The 19923-nt window shown below is 33.8% G+C and overlaps 1 protein-coding gene across 4 annotated transcripts in view; it reads left to right on the top strand.

Annotated features, from left to right (window-relative positions):
* Positions 1 to 484: 484 nt before the first annotated feature.
* Positions 485 to 19923, top strand: part of LOC118194112 (uncharacterized) — a 36660-nt gene continuing 17221 nt past the window's right edge. For 3 of the 4 annotated variants that reach the window (XM_085807680.1, XM_085807678.1, XM_085807679.1), the window contains exons 1-2: positions 485 to 2129; positions 12545 to 12833. In XM_085807680.1, the coding sequence (XP_085663806.1) occupies positions 761 to 2129; positions 12545 to 12564 (1389 nt within the window). In that variant the 5' untranslated portion in view covers positions 485 to 760 and the 3' untranslated portion in view covers positions 12565 to 12833. The remainder of the gene's footprint in view (positions 2130 to 12544; positions 12834 to 19923) is intronic. The other variant, XM_085807681.1, reaches the window with a different exon arrangement.

Genomic DNA, 19923 nt, shown 5'->3' with positions numbered 1-19923 from the left:
GTTTCTAGAGCTAAAAGTTTTCAACAAGGTCGTTTTAGACCTCAGTTTCAAACTAATTAACTCTGGCGGGAAGTATGTAAGGATCTTAAGTTTTACTAACGTTTATTTTATTTTAAATCTTTACTATCACTTATTTTCTACTTCCGGCCAGAATTATAAGCGTGAAGGAGTTTATGCAAAGTTGTCTGGCGAACGCCAAGTATTTAAGTGTGGCCTTTTTGCCAAGCAGAAGAGAGGAAGCCGTGAGTTCGAAGCAGGCCGCTTACCTTAGAAGTTACGCAGTTGCTACTTTGCCTTCCAGGCCAGAGGTTTTAATCCTCTTGATAAATTAAACGTATTGTAGTGTTCACAGTCTCTGTGCTACATACGCTTCCTGTTATTATAAGGCCAATCTTATTCTAAAGTTAAATTAGAGTTTAGTTTTATTTTGATATCTTTTAAGTTAGACCCCGAGTGGAGGGTCATTGTATTCCGAAGTACGGAAGTCATTGTATATAAAGAAAAAAAATAAAGGGTTTTGTATACCCTTCGTCTGTATCCTGTCTACTTACTACAATTAGTGAACATAGCTTTAGTAAGCTCTCTGTTCTAGTCAGGTCATTGTATGTTTCCGAAGAAGGTTAGAAGAAACATTGAACCTGATAGTATGGTATGGTCAGTGCTCCCTTCTTAGCAATGAGGACACTAAAACAGCTTTCATTAGACGAAGAGAGTAATTTTCCATTGGCAGCACCTGTGTTACGTGAAAATTTCTACATGGATGATGTGTTTGTTATGCGGAGCTCAGACGTTAAGAGAGGTTAAGGAGTTACAGCAGCAGCTTATATCGATTTTGCAAAGAGCAGGCATGCAGTTGCATAAATGGTGCGAAAATCATTCGGAAATTTCTCTAAACCGGGAAGAATACAGTTTCTCCAATCCAACAGAAACGAAAACCTTGGGTGTTTCACGGAATCCAATAAAGGATTGCTTTTCCTTCAGAGTTAAAATAGAGCTTAGTGTATCATATACTAAGAGATGCGTCTTATCGTCAATTGCCAGAATATTTGATCCTTTGGGTATTCTTGGTCCAGTTATAGCCAAAGCAAAGATTTTCATGCAGAAGCTGTGGCGTCTTAAAATTGATTGGAGTGATAGACTTCCTACTGCTGAAAATCAGGAATGGCATCAATTTCTTGTTACACTAGAGAGCATAAACAGTATCGATATTGACAGACGTATAGTGATTGATCAAGCAAAAACAGTCGAGATCCATGGTTTTGCAGATGCTTCTGAACGTTGTTTTGGAGCAGCAGTTTATTGCAAGTCCATTGATTCTTCTGGGAGAACATTGGTAAAATTAATCTCGAGTAAATCAAGAGTTGCTTCTCTTAAAATCCTAACGATTCCCAGGCTTGAGCTATGTGCAGCTGTCGTATTATCAAAGTTGGTGAAAAAGATCCTTATTGCCTTGACATTAGAAGTGACTCAAGTCTACTTATGGGCAGATTCAATGATAGTTCTCGCATGGATACAAAAGGAACCTATGGACCTTAAAACGTTTGTTCAGCATAGAATGGCCAAAATTCAAGAACTTTCATCTGTTCAACAGTGGCATCATGTGGCATCGGATCAGAATCCGGCGGATCTCCTGTCACGGGGTGTAGATCCTGATAAGCTAATGCATAACAAAATGTGGTGGTGTGGTCCAGCGTTTGTGGTGGACAGTGACTATCCAACTCGGACAGTAACTATCTCGGATAAAAGTGAGGAGTTCAGTGCCAAACTCAAAACCCCATATCATAAAGACTGTAAAGACACTTTACCAGTGTTGAATGTGACTGTGAATAATTATTTACATAATTTACTTAAATTGAGTAATAATTATATAACTATTTTACGTGTTGTTAGTTATATTTTCAGGTTTGTGAATAATTTGAAAAAGCCCTTGGACAGATTGTCAGGACCAATTAGTGTACAGGAAATAACCAAAGCAGAATTGTTCCTGATAAGACTAACTCAAAGTCAATGCTTTGGCGAAGACATCCGCCAATTAGTAAGGCACGGAACTATCTTACATAAAAGTGAAGTAAAGAATCTGAATCCCTTTCTGGAATCTGATTTAGTTCTCAGAGTAGAAGGCGGTTTAGGTAAGACAAATCTTACTTATTTTGCTAAACATCCGGCAATGTTACCTAAAGTTCACAAATTTACTTTATTGGTTATTGAACATTGTCACAAAAGATTTTTGCATGTGAGTGCAACCGCATTATTGAGTCACATGCGCAAAAAGTTCTGGTCATTAAATGGTCGTTCTATTTGTCGTAAAGTTGTACATGATTGTATTGTATGTTTATAAAACAAACCAGTTGTGTGTAAACAAATAATGGGAAATCTCCCATCAGACAGAGTTGTACCAGATTATCCTTTTAATTGTAGTGGAGTGGACTTCTGTGGTCTATTTTTTTATAAGATATCGTAACCAAAAAAAAAAAAAGGAATTTTACATAAAATTTATGTTTGCATATTTTTATGTTTTGTGTCAAAGGCAGTGCATATCGAAATGGTGAGAGATCTAACTTCCGAAGCCTTTATAGCTGCGTTAAAGAGATTTATATCTCGAATGGGTAAATGCGCAAAATTATATTTGGACAATGCCACAAATTTCGCTGGTGCCAACAAAGAAATAAAAAGACTTCATAACTTAGTTAAAATCCCAAATGAAACTTTAGCTAATTATTTATCTGCTGAGAATATTGAATGGAAATTCATACCACCCGGGGCACCCAATTTCGGAGGCCTTTGGGAAGCTGCAGTTAAGTCATTTAAATACCATTTTAGAGTTGTAGGCAGCGCAAATTTAACGTATGAGGAGTTTTTAACAGTAATCATACAGATTGAGGGAATTTTAAATTCAAGACCTCTGTGTCCGTTAACAGCTAACGAAGATGATTTTGGAGTTTTAACTCCTGTGCATTTTTTGATAAATAGATCAATAAATTCAGTTATTGAGCCTGATTTAACCAATTTAAATGAAAATCGACTTAAGAAATGGCAGAGAATAACAAGAATCGTGCAGTTGATTTGAAAAAAAAATGGCACCATAGTTACTTAAATAACTGAAACAATGAAATAAATGGAGATTTGAAAAAGATAATATCACATAGGAGACTTAGTGTTATTGGTAGAAGATAATGTACCAACTCACAAATGGGTTGTAGGTTGAATAATTGGTGTGTATTATGGTGATGATAAAAAAATTTGGGTTGTTGAAATTAAAACTAAAGCAGGTGTATTCAAAAGATGTATTTCCAAAATCTGTGTTTTACCTATGCCTGAATGAAACTTGTTATATATTAAGTGTATAAGAGATTTTGTATATGTTAATTTTTATGAGAATTATTTCTTGTGTTATGTATTGTATTATGGCTAAAGTACTATGTTACATAGTTATGTTATTGTAGTGTTATAATTTGTAAAGTACTGTGAAATGTCTCATATAGTTTAGTGATTGAATGTTTTATAAACATTTCAATGCCGGGGTGCTTGTTTGCACATGCTCTAGTGGCAGCAGTGCCCTCGATCGGAGAGCGGCAGAGATGAGATGAAGAGAATTGCTGTGAACCGCCATGTGAGTGATATGTGAACTAAGTTTGAAGTTAGCAATAAACAGTTATAGCTGTAAAAGAGTAAATGTGATTATTTTGTGTAGAGTATTCTTAACATATATAGTGCAGTAAATTACCATAGAATTTCTCTGGTGACTTGTGCGTAAGAAAATGCTTTATTTCTAAGCAGAACTTGAAAATTTGTCTGTTTAATAGCATATTTAATGTATGATTTTCTGTGGCTGTTGCTGATATTTTTTTCAAAAGGATTCATAGTGCTTTTGAAAAGGCATGTTGAAGGGATTTCAGGGCCCTCCTTCAGCAAAGGAGCTCTAGCAGCCCTTCTAAAGTTTTCAGTTTTTTGTAGAAGGGCTTATATTAGCCATTCTTAAAATGAATAAAATTTTATGCCTGTATGTGTTCTCCCCTAATTTTACATGTCCTGAATAAACAGGCTAAATGAAGAGACAAACACATATAAACAGCAGGTATTTTTTTCAAAAGATGAAATGCAGCTAAAAGTAACTGAAGAGGAAACAGCAGTTAATGCTGTAAATAAAAATGTACTCATGGTGCCCTTTTTAAAATTAAATTTTTGTTGCTGTTCTAACCATCTGAACTATTTTTTTCCACAGATTCTTTTTTCCCCTTGTCATTGTTAGCGATCCTACCAAATTTGGTAATTCCAGCTGATAGATCGAGGTTCCGATAGCTCTAAGTAGTGTCAGATTAAAAAAAAAAAAAAAAACTTTGCAGTTTAACAAATTTCATTTAGCAGTTTCCAAAACAAGTTACTTTCTTTAACCAAATAAATTAGAGATATATTAAAAAACTGCATTCCTTAACCAATTGAATTACAGATGTGTTAAGAAACTTTTGTGTAATATTAATAGAAGTTCATTAGAATTTCAATGAAAGTCTAAAATCTGAATTTTAATTTCAGTGAATTCAAAATTTAAATGCAGATTTTAGTTTCAGCATGTAAAATTTTAAAATGTGAAAAGAACTAATCTCGTTGTTATATTTTTCTTATCAGGTTTACTTTTAGTCCTTTCTTAATTTTGAGTACAGTCTTATTTTTCTATTAGCTTATTCATGCTGTTCTTCGCTATGGTCAAAAATTTGTCATTGATTTATAGACTGTTTCCTGGTGAGCTGTTGTGCTAAAATTTTCGCCCTCATTCTTTGTGAATGACTAAAATGTGGTGAAGTCATATTTTTCAAAATTCAATGTAGATTTTTAAATTAATAACATTGAAATAATTTATTACAAGTATTTTCATTTAACAAACAGACTAAATATTTCGGGGTTTTACTGTTTGAATTGTTGGACAAAGTGGGAAGAAAATTTTTAACATAATTTGTGATTTTTGTTGAATTTTAAATGTTTGCTAGAATTTTTTGATTATTTGACATACAATATTTAAAAATTTTGAGATCTAAAAATGTATCTGTTTTAAAGCTGCACTGTGGCTTAGAGCAGAAGTGTGAAAATTTAATGAGATACAACTGTTGTTCAGTATTAATACAGTTCAGCAACATTACTGTTACAAGACTCTACCTGAATTTTGTTCATTCAGTCGGTATTCCATTAAAAGAAACGTAAAGAGAAATTATAATTAAGTAATATGGGCAATCTACCCAATTAATTCACTGTAAAACAGGCATTCCACTTAAATTAATTTACTATAAAACAGGCAATCCACCTTAATGCAAAGTCATGGTGCATTTTACTTTATTCTAAACATAAAAACGATACAATGTTGCCAAACCGTAAAAATTTAACCTTTTAAGAAATTACATTTATACAATCGTTGAGTTGCTCGCGACATCTCCTCCCACCTTTTGATTTATGGTGGGCGGAACATAAATCAAAATACAATATACTTAATAACGAGACTGAAGAATACTTAGTATAATCATAAAAGGAAAACAACTAATTAAAACGCGAAGGTTTTACAATAGTTCTACCCCATCTAGTTTTAATTATCTTATCAGGAGGTTTAAAGTTAATTTTTTTACTAGCAGGAATGTTAAATTGGTTTTGTTTAGGTAAAATCAAGTTTTCGTTGTCCATCACTTCCAAAGGACGGATCAATTCACCTGCAGCTGTTTCCACCTTTGCCACTCTAACACAATTACCTTGCCTCTGGAATAGTTCAATAACTCGACCCAATGGCCAGTCCAATCTTTTTTTGTTGTCACTTCCCATAAGTACCACATCTCCTAAATATATTTGTCTTCGAGTAGCTTTATTATCTCTGGACTGAATTAGGAGACTCAAATATTCATCTCTAAACCTTTTTCTGAGATCTTGTTGTAATTTCTGCTGATATCTATATCTCTTAGTGATATTGACTTCATCTATATGGTCTAAGTCCAGAACTCCCACCGTTCTTATATCCTGAATGAACATAGAGGGTGTTAAAGGCATTAAATCTTCAGGATCTTCAGACAAATAATTTAACGGTCTTGCGTTGATTACAGCTTCCGTATCGCAGAAAATGGTACACAGCTCCTCAAGCAGGCTCTTCCTAATATTCTTCTCAAAATTTTCCTTTTTTTTTGATTACATGAGATTGAACTTCCATGTAATCTTCAAAATAGAACATTCTTGCATAATTTTGCTCCAATCGAGTGAAAGAGGTTGTTAGTCCATGCAAAGTTCGTACCATTGTCACTGTACATAGTTTTTGGTCGTCCACGTCTGGCTATGAACCTTCTGAAGCCCAACCAGAAATCTTCGGTGGAAAGTCCTTGTATCAGTTCAAGATGTATGACCCTATAAACAGCACAGGTGAATAAAAGTATCCAGCTTTTCTTTCCATCCTTTAGGTAAAGAGGTCCAGATAATTCTACTTCAGTTACTTCAAAAACCAGAGCGTCTCGGACCCTATCTTCAGGCAGTGGTGCTGGAACTGTTCCGATTTTTTTTTGCATTATATCTTTTGCATCGAATGCATTTTGCGATTACCCTTTGAACTGTTTTGCATCCTCTTAAAATCCAAAACCGTTGACGAATATCTGTCAAAACAATTTGAACTCCAGCTTGTAAAAGTACTGTATGTCTTACGAAAATTAACTTTTCTACAATTTGATGATCAGAAGGTAAAAGTATGGGACACACGAAATAATTTGTATCATCTCTTCGAAAGATTTTTGTCTTCAGTCTCATTAAGCCTTCTTTATCAGTGAAAATGTAAAGAGTTTTCAACTTTGATTTTGTAGATTCGTTTTGGAAAGATTCTTTCTGAACAATTAAGAAAAGCCTTTTCTTAGCTGCTATTATTTCCTGCACAAATAATTCTTCCTTCAGTTTATGATCGGAATTTCTAGAATTATGAAAGAAGCGCAGAATCCAAGCTATCAGCCGAATGATTCTTGAATATTTAGAAAAACAGTGCAAGTACCATTTTTCGTTAGGAGCAATTGAGGTAGCTAAGGCAGTTATTCCCTTTTTTCTTTCTTTAGAAACGTCTTCCATATTTAATTTAATTTCAGAGACGGGTCAATTTTCTTCAGGCTGTTTAAGCCACGGAGGACCCTCCCACCATCTGAATCTGAGCAGAACATCCTCTGGATGGGAGATCAGCCGGATTGTCGCTTCCTTGAATATGCTTCCATTGTTCCTTTGAGGTTAAATTTCTTATCTCCTTCACTTGATTATGTAAAAATATTCCCCAGTTATCTTCATGCTTGATCCAGAACATAATGGTAGAGGAGTCAGTCCAACAGGTACTTGATATTCCCTTCAAATCCATCGCTTCTTTCACTGTTGCAGTGAGACGAGCTCCGATGAAGCATGCTAGCAATTCTAATCGAGGCATCGTTATCTTTGTTAAAGGAGCCACTGTACTTTTAGCTTCAATCAAATGAACTTTTACCCCTTTCTCACACTCGCTTCATAGAAATACGATTGCGCCATAGGTGGACTTGCTCGCATCACAAAATTATAAAAACTCAATTTTTCTTCCGGGACATTCCTTTGGACGTATCTTGGAATTTTGATCTCTGTTAACAGATGTAAATCTTCAAGCCATTTATTGAACTCCACGCGAATATCTTTTGGACAGGTTTCATCCCAACCAATCTTCAGGTTCCAGCTATTCTGTATTAACAGTTTCAAACGAATCGCGACTGGACACAGAATTCCTATAGGATCGAAGATGCTGTGAACTGTTGAAAGAATATATTTTCTAGTAATGGGTTTTTGCTTGAAATCAATTTTTTCAAGACCACAAAACAGAACATCTTTAGTTTTATCCCATAATAATCCAAGAACAGGGACAAGTTTTTTTTTTGACATTCTTCACCTGTTAGACTGGAATGCTCCCAAACTCTTAAATCGAAACAACCCGTAGCCAGAATCTGTTTTGCTTCAAAAATGAATTTTTTAAGTTCATCTTGACTAGTTACTGAAGTTATGCAGTTATCCACATAGAATGCATTCCTCCGCTTTTCTATGGTTTCAGGAAAATGGCTTTCATTTTGTTCCAAATGGTAATCTAGAACGGCAGCTAGTAAGAAAGGGCTGCTCGTAAGTCCAAACACTACTCGTCGGTGACGATAAATTTTTTGTTTTCTTTCCTTATAATCTTCTCATCATATGAATCTAAGAAAATCTTGGTCTTCTTTGGCCACAGATATCTGTAAAAAGGCTTTTTTTATACCCGAAACTACACCAATTTCTTTCTGACGAAATCTCATAAGTAATGGAGGAATTTTTTCGATAAGATTTGGTCCTGTTTCTAGACAGTTGTTAAGTGAAAGTGAGTTCTTACTTACTACTACTTCAAATACAGGGCGTACCTTCGTAGTAGAATTTTGTTTAAAAATACCTCTATGAGGCAAATAATGACAAGGATTTCCCAATTCACTATCTGGTACTTCTTCGATGATAGTTTCCTGTAACCATTCCTTAAATACAGTTTCATAGTCATCGTATTTTCCTTCTTTAAGAAGTTTCTGAGTAGTAGTTATGCATCTTTTTTCAGCTATATCTTTGTTTTCACTTAACATTTCTAACCAAGGTAGTTTGACGATGTAACGGCCATTTTCATCTCTCTGAACGGTTTTTCGAAAATGCTGAAGAATGGACTGTCCGTTTCTTCTTTAGTCTTGTTTCAGTAGGATCCTTTATACCTATAGTATCTAATTTCCAAAAATCAGCCACAGAAAAATTTTTCATCAGTAAAGACGTCACTAAGTGGGATGAAGTTTCGTCAAAGCTTTCTTCGGACATGTTTCCATTTATAACCCATCCTAAATAAGTTTCACATGCAATCAAATTGGATTTCAATGTACATATTCTTCCTGTAAATATATTACCACAATAATCTGCACCTATAAACAGATCAATATCAGGACAACCTTCTCCATAGTCAGTGAGCCAAATTTTATTTTCTCTTAACTTTTCCTTATAAAGGTCTCTTCTCAACCGAGGAATGTTGCCACAAATGATCTGTTGATCCAGAACCTTTATGTTACAGGAGAAGTCCTCTTTCAAAGATATCAGGTTAACGTCATAAAGATAATGCTCCCTTTTCTCAGTTGTAATTCTCCTAAATAGAGAGTGAATTAAGATTCTCTTTTCTGTAGGCTTCAAACCTAGTTTCTTAGCTGTTTCTTTAAGAATATTGTGAGCCATTGTCAATAAGTACACTTACTTGTAGCTCTTTCCCTTTAGTCTTCAGTTTCACTTGCAACATTTGAAGTAATATTTCATCAGAAGTGCATAAGTTAGACGAACTAACATCAGACGACAACGTCTTCTCAAGTTCCTGTACGTCACCTTTCATCTTGTTTCCAGGGAGTTCTCGGCACATCAAAATCGAATGTTTTTTACTGCAAAGGACACATTTGATGTTGGAATTGCAAAATTTAGAATGATGTCCAATTTTTAAACAGACAAAACAGGCTTTTTTGTTTTTTTAAAATGTCTTGTTTTTTTTGAAACTTGAGTTTACGTGCAGTAAAGCAATCTTTACTTTCATGCAATTTATCACAAAATATACAAACATTTTTTCTTTTATTCTCTGTTGTTCCTGCAAACTAATCTGCTGCCGTCGGTGGATTACTAGGAACAGAACACTGTATTTTTACCTTCTGAAATTTGTGTTCCTTACTAACAAATCCCTTTGCTAAATGAATATGTTCTTCCCCTTCAACTTCAGCTTTCAGGAACAATAATAAATTTTTAAATTTCTTCCCATAAGCATTTTTTTCAGAAGAATCGAATTTGTTGTTAACTATAGGGTTTCTTAACCAAACTCTAAAAATGTCTTCCAGAATACAGTCAAAAGTTGTTAATCTGGATTCGTCGGGACTTCGGCGATTCCAGATTATCGGTTTTTCCGGATTATAGATCATCAGTTTAAATCTGGTAAAATGGCATGCAGAAATTATAAAATAAAAATATGAAACCATAATTTACGAAATAAAGAACAATTATGATCTAAAGGGTATCAAAATTTACAAAAAAAAAAAAAAAAAAAAAAAAAAAAAAAGCTTAATATTTATTTGTTTACTTTATTAAACATTTATTTCAATGTAAGTTGTTTAAGTTGCTTCGTTTTTTATGTGATAATACATTCTCTTTAATTCTTTAAACAGACATAATTTCTTGTTCAGTTACAAAGTTCTGCTGTTCAAGTCCTATAATTGCTGTGTCGAGAATACCGACTAATTTGTCAATCGAAATTTTTTCGTTTTCAATAACCTCTGTTACGTTCTTCGCTATCGGAAGCGAATTATAATGACGAGGCATTTGATTTAAATCATATCAAAGACGGAGTACATCGAGATGAAATACTACATTTAGTAAGCAATTATAAGCCAAATAAAATAAAAACATCTGCCTTTAAGATAAGGATAGTGTTGACAGATCAACTTCCAATTCATTGTGCTCCGTGGCGTTAAAGATAAACAAACGTTAAAGTTTAGATAAACAAAGATATGCCTTTATCCATTTTTTGCAGCAATTCCACTTTTTGTTTAATGGACTCCGAAAGATACTTTCGCTTTGTATATCCTTTACATATTAGTTAATATATATCGGAAATTCTATTTGACATAATCGAAAGTTCAAGCTTACTTTTATAAAATATATCCAATTTGAAGACTAAGGAACAACGCAATCTGCAACATTAACCGAAATAGATAATTAGATAATTTTAGCTTAGCTTATCCTGTCCGTTATACATTAAACGCGCATTCGTAAACGTATTTTATGCACGTGCACACGCAAATTCGCAGCCGTAAAGGTCTTACACGCGTGCGTCAACGCGACGCATGCGCAGAAAGTTTGTAGCTTTGAGGTTCGGACTATGGATCATTCCGTGACGCGTGTGCAGAAAGTTTGTAGCTTCGAGGTCCGGATTATAGATCATTCCGGATTATGGGTGTCCGAATTAACGATTTTTGACTGTACACGATTCTACAAGAGGGAAAAGTATCGCTGAATATGTATCGGATGTTAAGCCTATGGATTCCAAGGCTCTTCGATGTGATTCTAATTTATAATATAATTTCGACGTGTCTAACTTTCTCTTTTCTTCGGTAACAGTTTTTACAGCAAGATTTAAGAGTTCGCGTATATAAAATTCAGTTGGTAATTCCTCCCTGCTGAATCTTGATTTTAAACATGCAATAGCTTTATCATAATTTTCACATGTCAGTGGGTAACTATCGACAATATCACGAGCTCTAGAGCCTTCAGTCATACATCAAATTAAATATTGAAATTTATCATCTTTTGAAATACTTTCATCGTCATGTATTCTTTTGAACTGGCTCCAAATGGCAAGTCAACCTTTGATTTCCCCGTCAAATTTCAAAAGTTTGATCTCTGGTAACTTTAACTTTCGTTTTTGAACAGGCCAAGAATCAACAGAACTTTCGGTTTTAGAAATTCTATTTAAATACATTTCTACGTTTACTTCCGCTTTTACGAAATTTTCATTATATTCTTCTGTTATCGCATACTCGTTCTGATACTTTTTATCGTCTGTTTCTTCTAATAATAAAGAGCTTATTTCCTGATCTATTTCAGTTAGCTGACAATAAATTCTATGTAAATTAGCAAAGTTAGATGTAATGTTCTCTTCTTTAACATTATCTGCCTTTAATAAATCATTCAAACCATTTAAACATTTTGTGAAGTTAGCTCTTATAGGTGAGCGTTTTTTAACAAGTAATTCCATTTTCAGAATAATAGGTAATTCAAAATAACATACCTTTAATATCACGTCATACGGTCACCATGTTACGAGACTCTACTTGAATTTTGTTCATTCAGTCGGTACTCCATTAAGAGAAACGTAAAGAGAAATTATAATTAAGTAATATGGGCAATCCACCCAATTAATTCACTGTAAAACTGGCATTCCACCTTAATTAATTTACTATAAAACAGGCAATCCACCTTAATGCAAAGTCATGGTGCATTTTACTTTATTCTAAACATAAAAACGATGCAATGTTGCCAAACCGTAAAAATTTAACCTTTTAAGAAATTACATTTATACAATTGTTGAGTTGCTCGCGACAAGTACAGAGATAAAATACTGAATAAGGAGACTGCTTGTGTGATTTTCACAAAATTGGCCGGAGTCCATCCTCTAAATGGCTTACTGAGCTGTAAAGGAGACAGGTGATAACAAGATACTCAAATTGAAACTTGTTGAAATTTAAAGACAACCTACATTTGTAACTCTTTTTACCTGTCTAATGAATGAGACATGAAAGTCAATTTTTCGAAGATGCTTTTACTTTGCAATTTTTGTCACTTTCAATAGTTCCAAATTCTAGGAAACACAGTTAACTTCACAGAAAGGGAAAAAAAATAAATATTCTAAAATTCATTTTTCATTTATAAATGTTTTTGTCATTTTATTTGCTTCTTACTTTACAACATGTTAATCACAGTTTGCATTCATCTCATAAATTTGTATCTTCAGACTTATACTTTGGATGCTGAATTACCATATCATGTATCTCATACATGCCAACCAACTGTTCTTTTGCCACATCCACCACATAGCCCCGACGTTGCTCCTTCGGACTTCTGCCTGCAGCTATATCTTGCTATTGCTATCTTTCGTTCTGCACAGGGTGTTTGAAATGAGGTTGATCTGTTTTTGGACTTGCGGCCGCCAAGTTTCTGTATCAAAGGCTTTGAAAGACTGTTATAAAATCAACAAGCAAAGTGATGGCTAATTGAATTTTTGGACTTTATTAACAAAAAAGGTAAAGATAACTTACGTGCGTCTTATTCTTTACATAAAACTTTTAGAACGACGAAAATAATAGTGACGCCAGATGTATAACTGCATGTTTATGTATAATAGATAAATTTCCACTAAGTGGTCCATTTCTAAGACATGCTGGAATTTGCTGACATCAACTTGAGAACTGAAGTTTCACTTTCATCTGTTCTTTACTTGATGAATACTTTCCCATCCATTACTGATGAAAAATATCTTAATCAAGTGGAAATTGAATTTTCTATGTATCCAGTATATGATTTGAAAGAAATTGTAGATTTGCATATTGATATAGCATGGGGAGAAATTGCCAAATTAAAAAATATGAATGGGTGTATTAAATACAAAGTATTGCCTATTGTAATGCTTGTTGTCTTAATAATACCTCATTCAAATGCTGCTTGGGAAAGAATTCTTTCTATTGTTTAAAAAAATTCAGAAGGAATTTCGACTAAATTTAGGTCCTAAAACTCTCGAAGCAGTTTTGATTGAAAAAATAAATATGCAGGCAAACTACTAACTGTGTTATAAAAAAATATTCTCAAAATCAGAACTTAAACTTGCTAAGTATAAATCTTTGCTTAAAATGCTGCATATAAATCTTTGCATTCGTAAATTATAACAGTGGGGGCAAAATGCCTTAGTTCAGACACTTTTTCCTCACTACAGCTGGGGCACTTTTTACCACTATAGTTAAGGCACTTTTCCCACTCTTGTTGAAGTACTTTCCACCCACTATAGTTAAGGCACTTTTCCCTATAGTTGGGCATTTTCCACCCACAGTAGTCCAGGCACTTTTGCCCCGCTCTAGCTCGGGTACTTTTCCCCACTATATTTGGGGCAATTTTTTTTCCAACTATAGTAGGGCACTTTTTCCCACTATAGTTATGGCATTTTCTCCCGCTCTTATTTGGGGAAGTTTTTTTCCAACAATATTTAGGGTGTATTTGCCACTATAGTTAGGGCATTTTTTTTCCCGCTATAGATAAGGCACTTTTCCCCCACTATAGTTCAAGAACGTTTTTCCACTACAGTTGGAGCACTTTTCTCCCCACTGTAGTTTGGGCAATTTCTATCCCACCCTAGTTGGGGCATCCTTTTTCCCACTAAAGTTGAGAAACTTTCATTCCCATTACAGTTGGGGCATTTTTTGCTACTATAGTTGCTGCATTTTTCCAGGGCACTTTTCTCCCACTGTAGTTGAAGCCCACTATAGTTAAAGCGTTTTTCCTTCTGTATAGTTAAGGCATTTTCCCCATTATACTTGGGGAACTTATTTCCAATTATAATTTGAGCACTTTTCCCTTTATAGTTGAGGCATTTTTTCGGAATCTGTCTGGAGCACCTTTTTTCCCACCATAGTTGGGGAACTTTTTCCCACTATAGTTGTGGCTTTTTTCTGAATATGGTGGTTGGGGTTCTTTTTTTCGCATCATAATTGGAGTGTTCCCCCAATATATTTGGGGCATTTTTTCCCTACTATAGTTGTAGCATTTCTTTGCACTATATTATAGTTGGGGCATATTATCTCACTACAGTTGGGGCACTTTTTCCCACTATAGTTAAGACATTTTTGGCCACTACAGTTGGAGCATTTTTTTCCACTATAGTTTGGGTACTTTTTCCCCCAATGTAATTTTGTCACTTTTCTCCACTATAGTCGGATCATTTTTTCCCCTCTATAGTTTGGGCACTTTTTCCCACTATAGTTGAGGCACCTTTTCCCCCACTATAGTTAAAGCATTTTCCCTCTGCTATAGTTAAAGTGCTTTTCCTTCACTATAGTTAAGGCATTTTTCCCACTATAGTTCGGGTATTTTCCCCCCACTATGGTTGGGGCCTTTTTTCCTACTATAGTTAGGGTATTTTCCCTATATAGTTGGGCACTTTTCCCACTATATTTGGGGCATTTTTTCCAACTATAGTTAGGTCACTTTCCCCCATTATAGTTGAGGCACTTTTTCTCACTATAGTTGGGATGCTTTTTTCCCACTATAGTTGAGGCACTTTTTCTCACTATAGTTGGGATGCTTTTTTCCCACTATAGTTGAGGAACTTTTTTCCCACTGCAGTTGGGCCACTTCATTGGCACTGAATGAATTATGAGTGTGGAAATTGTTTCGTTTTTATTAGGGGGAAGAAAATGTTTTTCAGGCATCTCTTTGAGTAAGAGAAATTTAGTGAAGTTCATTTGCAACTTTCGATTTCCCATTTTAGAAATATGAGATCTTTTGACATTAAAAATTTCTTTATCTGCTTTCTGACGAGCAAAATCAAGCATTATATTCCTAGGAATACATTTAATTTAGAATTCGAAATTCGAACAGGTTGTAAATTTAACAGTTGATGCCTGTATGAATCAATAAGATTTTTCCAACCAAAACTTTCTTTAAGACTTTTAAGTGAATTTTGAAAAAGACTTTTAAGTGATTTTTCAAAATTCATGTCATAATTCTCAGGAGATAATAAAAATCCTGTGACAGTTTTTAAAGCCGCACCACTTAATAAACTAAGCAATTGAATTTATCAACTTGAGATAACTTTTCATTTTGGTTTATTGCCATATCAAAAGTATACTAAAAATCTTGCCACTCTTCAGCATTTTCACAAAATTTATCAATTATAATTTTTGGAAAATTAACATCATAATCAGAACTTTTATTAACACCACCAGAATAGTAGATACTTTACTATTATCAAGAAAAGAGCTATTGGACACTATGAATAATTGACATTTCCTTTTCCATTTAATAATTTTGCACCTCTGAAATTCCATTTTACAATTTTTTCATCGTATTCAAGGGCACTTTTGATTCCAATTTACATAAGTTAAATTTTTTATTTTTTCATCTAAAGCTTTCAAAGAAACCGCTTTTACCTTTAAAATTTCTATTTGTTGTTCTATGTCTTCAGTATTACAAGAAACAATTAAAGATTCAGTGGAACCTGTTACTTTAATCTTTAGTTAAATTGGAAATCTTTAGTTATGGCTGAATGAATAACATCATTCTTAAATTTTGAAAATTCTGCTTGAGCCATTTCTGTTATGTTTTAACTTCAGTTTCCAGCAAAATAAATTGAACAAAATATTTTTTACCTTTTTTGACAAATCACTTATACTTGACTGGGATGTTCGTAATCCATTATAAATATATTCCCCTTCTAACACCATTGTCATATATCCATCGTGAGGTGGGTTCTAAATGTATTTAACACGCTTTATGGGAGTATTTTCATATAGTATATGTATGAATAGGACAAACACTTTATTATAACATGAACAAAACAAATATAATTTAGATAAGATTCATAATATAATATTCCACTGAAATATAGCATGCAATGTTTATTATCGTGACATTCTCTTGTGTCACATGAAGGAGAAGCGAAAATGAGTGCTGTTCAGCTAAAGCATGCACGCATGGTGTTCATCAAATCATCACAAAGCCCACTTTTTTGCCCAATTTTGATATATAATTAGATATATAATTTTTTTAACATGTGAAGAAGTTATTTGAAGTACTTTAAAAAATACTTTGTATTTCCTTGATAAGTTGCTTGAATAACATTTGTCTTCCTAATTATTTTAATGAAACAAGAAATCTAGACCAACACTCAATAGCGAGTAACATCTAGAAAAATATAACTTTACTTTTATAGAATTTAAGTTGCCATTTCACTCAGAAATCAGCAGTTTTTGTTGATTATAACTGAAATGCTTGCTTATTAAATAACATTACTTAATGGGTATAATCAGTTATAGCCATAAGTGTTTTTATCGCAAAGGGACGGGCAAAATCCTCAGGGGAGTCTCCGGAAATTTTGCATCAACATTTTTATGAAAAATGGTTTTGTTTAGAATTTACATTAGCATTTTTGTCACCCAGGCAGGAAAGTGGTTAGTGACTCTGACTGCCGTACTGAAGGGCTTGGGTTCGAATCCTGGAGAAGGTGTAGATATAAATTAGCTGTCCTTTCATAGGAGATAACGATGGCCAACTATTTGGTGGCTCCTTAATAAAATGACCACCTCTTCTGGCCTTAGTAGTGGCCGAAGCCTAAAAATAGTTACTACCTGCCATAAAGAAAAAAAAAAAAAAAAAAGTATTGTTTTGTTTGTGTGTATGTGCGATGCCTACCAGAAATTAAGCAATACTACAAATAACTACCATAATTTCCGGAAGAAAGGCCGCATCAGCGTAAACGCCGCACTCGAGAAAAATGGTGGGAAAAAAATTAAAGTTACACAGAAACGCTGCAATAGATTAAATTGCGTGTGACATCGTCGTGGGCTGTATAGATGCAAAAACTCAACCTAAGTCCTGATATATGACATACCAGTTACGAAAAATCCATGAAATGAAACCATCACTCAAAAATAAAGGTAAGAAATGTATAGCTTCTGTGCCGTTTAGAGACATTTTCAAAAATTTTCCGCTCCCTAATTAAAAACTATCCAACAAGTACTTGTACCCTAACTGATGGGATCTGTATTTGGCAGAATGCCAAGAAAAATCCATTCATGCTGAAGGGGAAATACGTCAGAGTTCGTTATTGCGAGGCAGGTGGAGTCGTGTCCGCCTTTGAAAAAAATTGCAGAAAAGGCAGGGGTGGAAAGAGGATGGGTCCTGGAAGATTCATCGAATGGCAGAGGAGAGAGACTATTCAAACTGATGAGAATGTTGATTTGAAAGGGGGAAGAATGTTATTGTTCTGAGATCTCGTTTAGGGTGAATAAGGCATGTAGGTCCGTTCAAGGGAAAGAACGTAAACAAAATAACGTTCGCAAAAAGCAACTGAGTGGTCTTTTGTGTGGGAACAGCACCAATCTGTGCACAATGACAAGGCCATCCAAACTATGTACAATGACCATCATAGGAAATATTTTATTTTTAGTGCACCTAAACGCCGCATGGGTAGAAACGCCGCACCCGCTGAAAATTTAAGTTTTAAACACGTAAACACCGTGGCGTTTCTTCCAGAAATTACGGTAATAGTATGCGACTAAATAAATATTATATTACATACTTGAAAGATCATTTGATGGTGAAATTGTTTGATGGCAATGATAAACTTGGGAACGCAACTTAACATAATTTCATGAAATGCATATTCTTATATACCATAATTACAGCAAAGCTTAGGATTAATAAAAGTTCTGGTTTGGATTTTGGAATAACATCAGAATGCAGTGTATTTCTGCTAAAAATCTAGCGGAAAGCAGCATAAAATTATTATTGCAACATAAAAATAATGTAATAATTACAATAGGAATTTAAAAAATAATAGGAAACAGAGTTTCACAGATGGCACCTCAGTAACACAAATGATGAACGTTAAACACTGTTCTAACTCTTATAAGATTAATATTTATTTACATTTTTCGTATATCGAATCAGACAGACAGAAAATCAGTCATTGTTCTTTTGATTTTCGGTGGCTTAATGTTGCCATTCTGGTGAAATAAAAATCGCACGCAAAGAGTTTCACAGATGGTGTTTCAATAATGCAAATGCTGAATGTTAAACACTGTTCTGACATATTTAATCACATCAGTCATTGATCTTTTGATTTATTTTCGATGGCTTAATGTTGCCACTCTAGCACAAAAAAACAAAAAAAAAGAAGAAAAAAAAAAGCACACGAAGAGTTTCACAGATGGCGCTTCAGTAACGCAAACAATGATGCCACAATATCATTTTGTAATTTAAAATATTGTGTTTTCTTGTTTTGTTTAATGACTTACATATCTGTATCAGTGAGAAGTTATGAAAAGAAACCACAAAGTAGGTAATTATGTAAATTTAGCTCATTAATGCTGTTTAAATATTTCTGTCTATGGGTAGATCCGAAAGCCTAAAAATAAAACAGAGAAAGTATGATTCACTTGCGACAAAAATTGACCAAGTTGTTTTCAGATTCAGGTCCAAGTTATTTCAGACCAATTTTAAATTTTCATATAGCTTTTTCTGAAAACTCAGTTCTCATATATGAATTACAGAGAGCAATATTTGAATTTTTATGTAACTAAAAATAAAATATCAATTTAGGAAAAGATCTGTGGTGCTAATTGATTAAGTGATGAGCATTGACATGCAGATTGTCAAAGAAAATATTTTTAATCAATACAAAATTATAAGAGATCTTAAAATGTTAGCTGAAATTACAAATGGTGAGGGAAAACAATTCTCTAAATAGAAGAATTAGTCTGTATATTCTTTTCAATAGGAAGAAAAGTTAAGCATGGAATTAATTTTTTTTATCAGTAATCAAAATATTGTATTTCAGAATGGGATGAAAAAGCTGTTTTTGTTATAAGATCGTTTTAAAAATCTTTAAAAAGAAAGAATCGTGCAATATGCATACATTTGGTATTAAACAATAACAAAAATAGAAAATAAGTAAATAATTCATGAAAATGAAAAATTCACTTAATGCAGATGTTACAAAAAACAAACATCTGTATAACTCAAAAGAAAACCATAAAAAGTAAAATTCTAAGATGAAGTACAGGTTTCATTAATTGAATGATTTCATTGTATTATTTGTTTGAAATGTCTGCCCTCAGCTGCTATACAGAACTGTATCCATTGCAGAAAGAGGTCTTGAATTGTCTTAATGTAATTGGTGTTACATACATGCTTATGACTAATGTACAACTGAGCAGGTCTGTGTAACTTTTTGATTTTCTTTTGTGAACATTGTTTTCACAGCCTCCAGAAGGAAAAATCTTAGATTTAAGTAGTTATGGGGCCATTCCTTGTGGACCCCATACCCAATGACAATACAGTGTATAGTCTGAAATCCAGATGTTGAATATCTGGACCTCCAGCCAAGAAATAAATAAGTAAAATAAAGTAATAATAAAATTCTTTGCCTCACAAAATATAGGAATGGAGAATATTTATTTTATTTATTTTTATTTTTTAAATGGCCGGGTGCTTTATTTAATAGCCATTAGCCTTGCGCCACTACAAAGGCCAGAGGTGATGGCCATTTCAATATGGAAGCACCTACACTGGTTATCATAAATTAAGGAAAAATCACAAAAATAGCGATAACTCCCTCAAAAA

The sequence above is a fragment of the Stegodyphus dumicola genome, chromosome X1 (genome assembly GCF_044657685.1).
Source record: "Stegodyphus dumicola isolate Sdum_Otavi_A_Nest chromosome X1, ASM4465768v1".
NCBI lineage: Eukaryota > Metazoa > Arthropoda > Arachnida > Araneae > Eresidae > Stegodyphus > Stegodyphus dumicola.
This window is presented reverse-complemented; position numbering and strand designations above follow the sequence as displayed.